This window comes from Humulus lupulus, chromosome 1 (assembly GCF_963169125.1).
Source record: "Humulus lupulus chromosome 1, drHumLupu1.1, whole genome shotgun sequence".
NCBI classification, from domain to species: Eukaryota; Viridiplantae; Streptophyta; class Magnoliopsida; order Rosales; family Cannabaceae; genus Humulus; species Humulus lupulus.
This window is the reverse complement of record NC_084793.1, coordinates 294458679-294468802: the sequence shown is the minus strand read 5'-3', so window position 1 is coordinate 294468802 and position 10124 is coordinate 294458679. Positions and strand designations below refer to the sequence as shown.

General features: G+C 35.1%; 1 protein-coding gene across 4 annotated transcripts; it reads right to left on the bottom strand.

Annotated features, from left to right (window-relative positions):
- Positions 1-2654: 2654 nt before the first annotated feature.
- On the bottom strand, positions 2655-8776 carry LOC133810550 (DNA topoisomerase 1 beta-like). 4 transcript variants are annotated; one of them, XM_062246066.1, is made up of 16 exons: positions 8480-8776; positions 6835-8137; positions 6501-6695; positions 6237-6317; positions 5985-6044; positions 5763-5857; positions 5523-5679; positions 5274-5399; positions 4868-4948; positions 4657-4747; positions 4427-4560; positions 4073-4141; positions 3898-3987; positions 3539-3642; positions 3275-3443; positions 2655-3071 (listed from the first exon to the last, which is right to left on the bottom strand). In XM_062246066.1, the coding sequence occupies exons 2-16, from the start codon at positions 8005-8007 to the stop codon at positions 3003-3005; spliced, it is 2694 nt and encodes an 897-aa protein (XP_062102050.1). In that variant the 5' UTR covers positions 8008-8137; positions 8480-8776; the 3' UTR covers positions 2655-3002. The 4 variants fall into 4 exon arrangements, with proteins under 4 accessions (XP_062102050.1, XP_062102051.1, XP_062102052.1 ...); XM_062246067.1 differs by having other exon boundaries at positions 6835-8054; XM_062246068.1 differs by having other exon boundaries at positions 6835-8021.
- Between the last annotated feature and the right edge of the window lie 1348 nt (positions 8777-10124).

The window sequence follows — 10124 nt, the reverse complement described above, 5'->3', positions numbered from 1 at the left end:
AAAACTTGATGCTTTATGCATCATAAGACATCTTATCTTTTGGGTATTCCAACTTTAAAAATTATGATAAAAGTATGATATTTTTTAATAATTGGACAAGTTTTCCTTTTCTTGTTCTCTATCTCTCCCTCTCGTACAACTTCTCTCTCAAACTCTCAATCTCTCTCCATTTCTCTATAACCACAGCACCACCACCACTACCATCTCCCTAATCCCCATGGCGTCAAAGCACATCACCTCTCCACGTTGCCACTTCCATTAACGCATCCACCACCATTGACGCCCCACTTCCTACCACCATTAAAGCTCTTTCATCAATTTAAATTTTTTTTTTTTTAATGATGATATATTCCATCTAAAACTTAAATTAAATAGAAGATTCACCTAAGACACTAATTTATTAATTTTGAAAACTTATGTACAAGACTTATTGGTTTTGTTTGCCTTTTTTTTTTAAATATAAAACTTAAAAATTTGCAGAAAAACAATGTCTAATAATGCAATTGCGATGAAGCCTAAAAAACATGGTTTTTAGACCAAAACGATACTTAACGATACATTAACGATGCCGTAATGATGTGTTTGATTTGGTGGCTTCATAACGATGAAATAACGATTATTTTGCGATGGTATCTTGAAAACATGGTTTTTAGGCCAAAACGATGCTTAACGACGCATTAACGATGCGATAACGATGTGTTTGCGATGGTGGTTTCCTAACGATGCATTAATGATCTAATAATGATACATTAACGATGTATTTGCGATGGTGGTTTGAAAACATGGTTTTTAGGCTAAAACGATGTTTAACGATGCATTCACGATGTGATTGCGATGGTGGATTAATAGCGATGCATTAACGATGTGTTTGCGATAGGGATTTGAAGCATGTTCTTAGCCCAAACGATATCTAACGATGTATAAACGATTCCATAACAATGCGTTTGCGATGGTGCTTTGAAAACATGATTTTTAGGCCAAAATGATGTCTAACGATGCGATAACGATGAATTTGCGATGATGGCTTCCTAATGATGCGTTTGCGATCATTTTGGCCTAAAAATCATATCTTCAAGTCTCCATCGTAAATGCGTCGTTATTGCATCGTTAATGCATCTTAGATATTGTTTGGCCTAAGAACATGTTTCAAGCCACCATCGCAAACACATTGTTAATGCATCGTTAGGAATCCACCATCGCAAAAACATCGTTATCGCATCGTGAATGCATCGTTATGATTCGTTTTAGCCTAAAAACAATGTTTTCAAGTCACCATTACAAACACATCGTTAATGCATCGTCATTGTATCGTTAGGAAGCCACAATCACAAACGCATCGTTAATGCATCGTTTGGCCTAAAAATCATGTTTTAAAGCCAATAACGCAAACGCATCGTTAATGTATCGCCATTGCATCGTTAAAGCATTGTTAAGAAGTTACCATCGCAAATGCATCGTTATCGCATTGTTAAACATCGTTTTGGCCTAAAAACTATGTTTTCAATCCACCACCGCAAACGTATCGTTAGGAAGCCAACATCGCAAACACATCATTATCGCATTGTTAATCCATCGTTAAGCATCATTCTGGCGTAAAAACCATGTTATAAGGCTCCATCGCAATTGCATCGTTAGACATCGTTTTTTTACAAATTTTTAAGTTTTAGATTTAAAAAAAAAAAAACGCAAACAAAACCAAAAAAACTTGTACATAAATGTTTAAAATCAATAACTTAGTGTCTTAGATGAATCTTTAATTTGATTTAAGTTTTGGATGAAATTTATCATCATTAAAATTTTAAAAAAATGATGAAAAAGCTTTAATGGTGGTAGGAGGTGGGGCTTCAATGATGGTGGAGGTGTTAATGGCAGTGGCAATGTGGAGGTGATGTTCTCTGCCACCGCAGGGAGATGGTGGTCATGGTGACGTGGTGATAGAGAAAAGGAGAGAAATTGAGAGAAGTTGTACGAGAAGGAGAGAGAATAAGAAAGGACAATCTTATCCAATTATTAAAAAATGTCATACTTTTGTCATCATTTTTAAAGTTGGAAAATAAAAAAAATAAATAAATAAAAAAGTGTAAAACATCAAGTTTTCTTTGTACAATTCACTTATATTTGTTTAAACTTCTACCTTTGTTTTATATTTTTTAAGTACTAAAATTTCTCCTTTTTTTTTTGCAAATAGTTTAGCTTTTCATATTAATTAAAAATTTCTAAATAAAAATCATTATACATTTTTTATAAGCAAAGATAATGTTATTGTTGTACAGTGTCTGTCTTTGAGAGTGGTTTTTGTCTAAATTTAAATCTCACGTGGTTATTTCACTGCAAATGGAGACCTTGACTGGTATAACTTGTTCTGATCCAATGAACCCTTTACTAAACATGTGGCAAACAACGTAACACATGTAAATTTTATTTATATATTCAGCTTAATAAATCTACTTTGCTTTATTTGGCAAAAACCAAAAATTTAGTATACGTACAAGACCTGGAACATGCATATAAATTGAAACGAATAAAGAAATTATACAATCGTAATACAGAAATAAACTGAAAAGGTCTAAGCTTATTATTGGTATGCTACTTGTTTACAATCTTAATGTAATCTACGGCTATATATTACACAAAAATAAAAAGAAACTTCAAAATATAAGAAAATTGTTGTTACTTAGAGTTAGTGAATGTATTTCAAACATTAAAATCATTAGTATGAAAGTGTCTGAAAGTCCAAATAAACAATTGATAGCAACTCCTATTTGGGAAAAAAAAAAGATTAATAGAACTATGAAGAAAAAGAAGGGCCAACTCTGCCATCATCATTAGATTAGATGTACAATAACATTAAATTTCCGCTGCAACAATTAAAGGGAAAAAAAAATGTGAATATCTATAATTGAACAAGAAACAAAGTTCTTTCTCCTCTTTCTAGTTTTGGGGCCTTCTCTTGGTAAAAGGTGGCGACGGAGTTGGTGCCGCTCATCACTTAAATCCGAGAATCAGAATCTGAAGTCCGGGTCTACATCCATTGCCCAAGCAAACTTTGCAAGGAGAGACTTGTTAAATATCTACAGGAAAGGAATATAGTTTTATCAAATTTCTTTTCTATTTTCTGAATAATCAAAAGTTCCAATAACTTTAATCAGGAAGATAATGGTTCAATTTGCAGAGGTGAGGTGAACCAGGTGACACAGCAATAACACCTCACTAACCAGTCTTACCAAAAATGATTGAAAATAAAGCACACAGAACCAGATATGCTTGGCATTACCTTCTCAATGGGAACCTCGTGTCTTTTGCACCACGCAACTGTGATCCTAGGGTCAAGGTAATTGATTTTTGATGTGCCTAACGCCACTGTTTTCGTATCCTCTTTGTTATGCATATCCCGTTTTATTTTCTCTATCTTTGTGTTCGTCTGAGCTATCTTTTTCTCTAACCTGTGAAAATAAAACAAGAGGAAAATAATAGTAAAGAAGCATTTCAGCAAGTCGCAGACAATGATTCCTAGATGAAAAAAGTCGAGTGACATTACGCTTCGGGGTTTAAGTTTCTCTTTGTCTTTCCCTCGGCATCTTTCAATGGAGGCTTTCCTTTTTTTGCCCTGTCTAAATCTACTTTAAGCTCTTTAAGAACATCCTGCAACCAGAATGATGAAGTTAGCTTAACAGACTACACGATGAAAATACTCGCAAAGGAAAATCGTATGCCTCCACTGACATGCATGCACAAAACAAATTTCTTTTTCTATCTAAACTCATTTTGCAGAAAGCATCTTTGGTGTAACTCCCACTCCACCAACAAAATATTGTTCATAGCACAACGTAAAATAATCACAGTATAATTTATCTAAGCTCCACATTCTGTCTACTACTAGAGAGATATGACCATTACCTCAAGTTCACGAATTTTCTCCATTAGCCTTGACATTTGTGCCTCGTGCGATTTGGATATGGTACGCTGATGGTTACAAATGATTGCAACCTGAAACGGACTCCAAAATCCTATGAGAACTATATAAAATAGTGGAGAAAACAGTGAAGCTCCTTAAGGAAGAAATTATATTCACCTGCTTGTTTGCAGTATTGTAAACTGTCTTTTTCTCTTCTAGGTCTCCATCTTTGGTTTCTTGACTCAACTGCCAAAATAAATAATAAATAAATAAAATGATAAAAACATCAGTATTAAAACTAGAAGTAAAACTTGATAAGAATAAGAATAGCAAGAGACAAAATATCATCAAACAAATTCAGTATAAAAACTACACGAGTCATGAGATTTACCAGAGAACAGCATAAAGTACTATTACTACAGAATATGAAAAAGTATGAACACAGCTAACGTAAGGGGAAAACAGAAAAATGAACCATATCTAGCAGCGCATTAAAATAAAAGAAAAAATAAGAGAAAGGAACCATCTAACCATATCATCCAAGGTAATCGAAGCATTATAAGTACGGAAAACTTTTGCTGTAAGTCCAGGCATGAGCTCCTTAAGATGAGCATTCAGTTTACTGGTATCCAACAAGTCAAAAAGATCATCACTCCCCTTTTTTCCTGAGGTAACAAATAAAAGATTGTTATCTGACTCCCTTACAGATTAAAGAAAGATGTGTGCAACACTTGTTAACAGCAAACAAAAACAATACCTACCAGTTTGAAACTGCATAATTGCTTTGTAAACAGGAAGCTCAACTTCAACAGTGTTTTCATATCTGATTGAATCTTTACCAAGGAAGTTAAACTGCATGTCAGAAAAATAAGAGTTAACTACATATTGCTGGTCCAAGCAAATATTAATAACAGTTTCACATGTTAAAATTATATAAAATAATAAACTCAACAAAAACTTAAACTGCAATACCTCCAACTTGTTGGGGGGTATTGGTTTTACATTCTCTACTTTCAATGTGCAACAACCAACGGTATCCGCTTCATCATCATCCTGCAGGACATGGGTTCATAATGTCAATGATGCCTTCATTTAACTGCTGGGGAACTTAAAGATAATGTAGAGAAACATGTTGAGCTACTTAAATGATGCAAATATAACAGAAACACGTTTCATATTTCTTTTCCGTTTAAAAAGGGCACAAATAAACTATGACAAAAGAGTTAACTGAAGAACTGTCATGTGTGGCTCTTTGTCCCAGCTAACTCCTCTAGTAACCAGTAGCACTATTATGCCATTGATCATATCAAAAAAGTTCAATTAGAAAGAATTACAAATCTAGCTGTGTAAATGATAAAAATTGGACTGGTTGTCCGACCTTTTCATTCCCAGCCCTCAGAGCAAGTTTATCAATCAGATAGGTAGCAACTGCTATTTGTCTCTTCGTCACATCTTTGCTTGTAAAGTCCTTTGTGTATGCAGTACGTATATTCTGTATATAACCCTGCACTCGAGAGAAACAGGAAATTTGACAGTTAAGCAAACGAAAACTCTATGATCCTATCGTATCCCAAATTACCCCAATGTTCACTGACCAAACCTTTTGCAACATTTTCTAAATAAGTACCTTCAGCATCCTTGCTTTCTCATATTTTTCCTTGTCACTTTGTCCCTTTAAAGAGCTACTAGCCGCCAGAAACACATATTTGAATTCTTTCGGATTGATAGGATCATTCCAGAAAGCTAACCACGTTACAGTGTTGTCATGCCTTACTTCTTTCCACCTGCCAAAAATCAAATCATTGAATATGAAAAATGCCAACAGAGAGAGAAAAATAAAAAGAAGCAAAATAATGAGAAGCAAAACCTTTCACCAGCGATGGGGCATTCTGGAACTGGAGCATCTTTTCCTATATTTATAGTGACATCAATTGGACGAATTCGTCTTTTCAGCTTTCCAGACTGAAACCACAATTAAATGCAAAAGGAAGTAATAAGCTTAAGTATTGGTGCGAAAACCTCAATATAAAAGTGCATAACCAAGACAAGTTTACACTGTCTATTGTATGTGCAAAAACTATGAACAAACCTTTGGATGCTCCCCACGACCTCGGAATAATCCAGGTGGTTCAACTCTGAAATTACCAACCTGAAATTGCAAATAAGATCAAACGCGTTGTCTCTTAAAACCCTTCAAGCATGCAGCTGAACTAATAGATGAAGGAGATCAAACAAGAAACCTCCTATATATGTTTTAGAGCCCCATAACCCATTAGATTAGAAGCAACAACATTCGTGCAACTCATTACCCCCACCCAAAAGAGTTGAAAAAAGAGTTAACCTTCTCTTTAACACCATCAACAATAGCCCACATGTATTTTTCCTCTTGTTTCAGTTTCTCCTCCTTCAAGGCTTTTTTCTCCTGCATCAATAGTATTTTCACATTTTCAAAATCTATAACAGGAGCATCCCTATTTAAGGGAGCCACAGCCAATAAAAAGTGTTAATTGGAACCTCGGTGATAACTAACAAGAACAAAAAATGATAGATCCAATCAACTTTTATAGTTAACATGTGAAAGCATTATACAAGTCACAAAACTTACATCTGAACTCATTTGTTTCTTCTTCTCCTTCTCATTTTGGTACCAATCATATATTGGAGTAAAATCACAAAAGTCCAATTTCTGAATTACATGGTTTTTGCCCAGTAACTTTCGCCAATCATTCCAGAAATTCTCTCTAAATACTTCTTTAAGTGCGTATTCTGTGTCTTTCATCACTGCAAACATTGTTGCAACCTGCACAGAGGACAATTCAAAAGTAAATTTAGTAAAAGACAGAAATAACAGATAAAAGAAAATAAAAACAATAATTCAAGACACTGAAATATAAAAATGTGAATAAAAGCTATGTTAAAAAGGGGTTGGAAGAACCCACCTCCTCCTGTGCAGGAGTTAAGACAACTGGCTTTCCGTTGTAAAGCATCTTTACCCCATGAGGTTGGTAGGCAGGGGGGAAAATAACACCATTGTGTTCCAAGGTAGTCCATTTTTTCTGGCCATCACCAGAGCTAGGAGACCACTTAGTTGACTTGGAATATTTTGAGTTTTTCACTACCTTTTTAAACTTCGTATTTTTCTTGAATGATGAAGAAATGGTTTTTGTGACCTTTTGCCTTGAGGTTGATGTGTTATTATTTGAGACAGGTGTCTTCTTGATTCTTTGGGAAATTGGAACATGATCATCATCGTCATCATCTACCTTGGATTCGGCCTTGACTGATACCTGCTTATTTTTCACCAGTGCAGGTGAATCTGAAAGTTTTGGCTTTTTAACCGAAGAATTATCTGACTTTTCCCTATCCAAAGGTCTCTTCATACTAGAGTTTAAAGGTTTTTTCCCATCTGTTGTGGTGGAACCATTCTGTTTACTAGTACTCAACAGTGGCTTCTTATCACTGCAATCATTGGGCTTACTACCTGATGTTCCTGCTTTGGGTTTCGCCTGAAACCTATTTGACAAAGGTTCATCATCCGAGTCGTCTGGAGGTTTTTTCACAATACTCTTTGTCGTTGGCAGTCCAGTCATTGGTTTTCTAAGACCCTTATTGCCCTGGCTTGTGCTCCCATTGAGTCTTACACTTAAAGGTACATTATCATCTGAATCATCAGAATGATCCTCGGATTTTATAGGTTGTTTGGCAGAACTTCTTTCTTCCTTAACAACACTAGACTTGTTTCTTTCGGACGAAGATTTAGATTGGCCAACTAATGAACTAGATGATACTGAATTTGTTACTGGAGACTTCATTGGTGTGGTCCTTACAGTTGAAGCTTTTGGACTGCCAATGGGGGATTTCACCACTGATGGTCCCTTAATTGATTGAACCACCTTACCCTTTTGCGAACTGGAGTTTAGGCCATTCAGACCGACTCTGCCCGAAACCGGTCTTGCTGACAGTCCATCGGGCCTCTGTGATAAAGGTCTCTTTACCTCTGAATTCAATTGGTTCTGTTTGGATGTTGGAACACTCCTCTTAAAAGTTAAAGGTTTGTCATCATCATCAAAATCTTCAACCAGATTCATTTTAGCAGGAGCCTGAACAGCCATTGTCCCCTAATATTCTGCTTTCGCATGTATTATTATCACATCAATTTCTGCAGACACTACTACCCTCTCAGAAAACCAACGAAACGAAAAACTTTGCAGTTAAAAAATCCAACCCTTTGGCTAAAATTATCTGAAAAACACACACACACACACAAAAAGAAACAACCTGATGTCGATGATATCATAAGAACAGAACACAGTTCACCAAAATCCTAGCATAAATTAAAACCCAATAGCGAGCGAGTAATAAAATCCAAACAAAACAAGAACCAATATTTGAAACCCATTCAACATCCATTACAGCAAAAAAAAATTGAAATAGAATATCTTTTCAACAAACAAGAACCAATTTATATGATTAAACTTAGTGCCGTAGTAATATTCAAATTTCATATTACCACCCTCAAAATTTATCATCATCACAGCACAACACAGTAACGCAATAAAGAAAAAAAAGGGGGGGGATTATTACCACAGACAGCTGAAGGCGACGATCGAGAGGGTTAGTGATGAGTGTTCAGAGAGAAAACAATGAAACCCTAGGTTAATTTTAGGGACAAATTAGTTGAAGTTTGGGATCCAAATTTATGGTCCTTGGCTGAGAGGTTGTGTTCTAAGGCAAGAGAGAGGTAAAGACGAAGGTGAAGAGGTCCGTCGGGGTTATCAGTCGTCAGCCACCGCCGGCAAATTGTATCTTCTTCTTCGTCGTCGTCTTCTTCTGGGTTGTAGCGATGGAAGAAGAGGAAGCAAGGTCGAGACTCGAAGGATATATATGACATATAATAAATTATTATAATTTAATATTTAAAATTCTTTTTTGTAAAATATTATACACTCGTGTCCCAAAAATATATACATATCGTTTTTTTGAATGGAAATGTTCTTTAGACGATAAAAAAAAATGAGATTGAAAAAATATTATTATTTTATCACCCAATTTTTTTTATAAATATTATTACACAATATTTGAGTATTTAAGGGCAATTTCAATTTTTAGGCTTAATAGAGGGTGCTAATTAAAATATACGATAGGCATATTAATTTTTTTTAAATAATGCTACTTTTTGGCACTCTACTAAAATTATCCTTATCTCTTCTTTCTGTTTCGGTTTACTCTCTCTCACCTCACCACAACACTACCATCAACACCTAAGTGAAAAATTATATCTCTTGCAAGAATCGGATCGAGAATCATCGAGCAAAGTCATTTTTTCATGAAAATCTTAATTTTGGAGGTCTCATCGAACACCATCGAGCAAGCTCGATTTTCTACAGATTTTAGAGTTTTAGATGTGAAAAAAATTGCAAAAAAAAAAACTCAAAAATCATGCCCAAATTAGTTGGAAATGCATCATTTAGTGTGATGGTGGTGTTGGTGGCGTCGTGAGGTGAGAGAGAGTGAACTGAAAAAAGAGAGGGAAGAGAAAAGTGAGAAGAGAGAAGAGATGGGGGTATTTTAGGTAGAATACCAAAAAATGCCCACCAACCTATTTAATGTAGGAAATCTTCATTTGTGTAATAACTAATTCCATAATGAGGACAATCATTTGTAATCAGCTCCCATTATGGAGCTTAATCCCCTCAGCCGCCTATAAATAGGGTTAGAGTCTTGTAAAATGATTCGAACATTTTCAAAGTGAGCAAAAACGTTGCCTGAGTGAAAAGAGAATGTGAATCTTGCAAGTTCTTTTCTTAATACAAGTGACTCGTGGACTAGGGCTAATTAATAGCCTGAACCACGTAAAACCTGGTATTTGGTTATTTTGATTCTTTAAGTTTTTTATTGATTTAGTAGTTGACGAAAAAGTCAATCAACATATATATTTGTATAAGTTTTTTTTTTTCAAATTTACGACTTGCACTAAATTAACCAAGGTTCATGCGACAAGCCAACCTCACGAACTAAAAGTACATAGCTTTAGCGTCATTCATTGCCGAAGCAGCAGACAAACCATGGTTGCAACTAATGGCATCTTCAAGAACTTTGGCAGGAACTTCGGTGGGAGCTTCGACATAAACTTTAGTGAGAGTTGTTAGGAAATATGCATGTCATATTGCTTATTAAAGAAAATAATTAAACAAACATAGACATATATTGTGAAAATAAATAAGAAAAT

Coding starts and splice junctions, on each gene's coding strand:
- LOC133810550 (XM_062246066.1), bottom strand. CDS start 8,007: ATGGCTGTTCAGGCTCCTGCTAAAATGAATCTGGTTGAAGATTTTGAT. Junction 6,696..6,834: donor TAACTCCTGCACAGGAGGAG/GTGGGTTCTTCC, acceptor TCCTCTGTGCAG/GTTGCAACAATGTTTGCAGT. Junction 3,988..4,072: donor ACAATACTGCAAACAAGCAG/GTGAATATAATT, acceptor AGTCCGTTTCAG/GTTGCAATCATTTGTAACCA.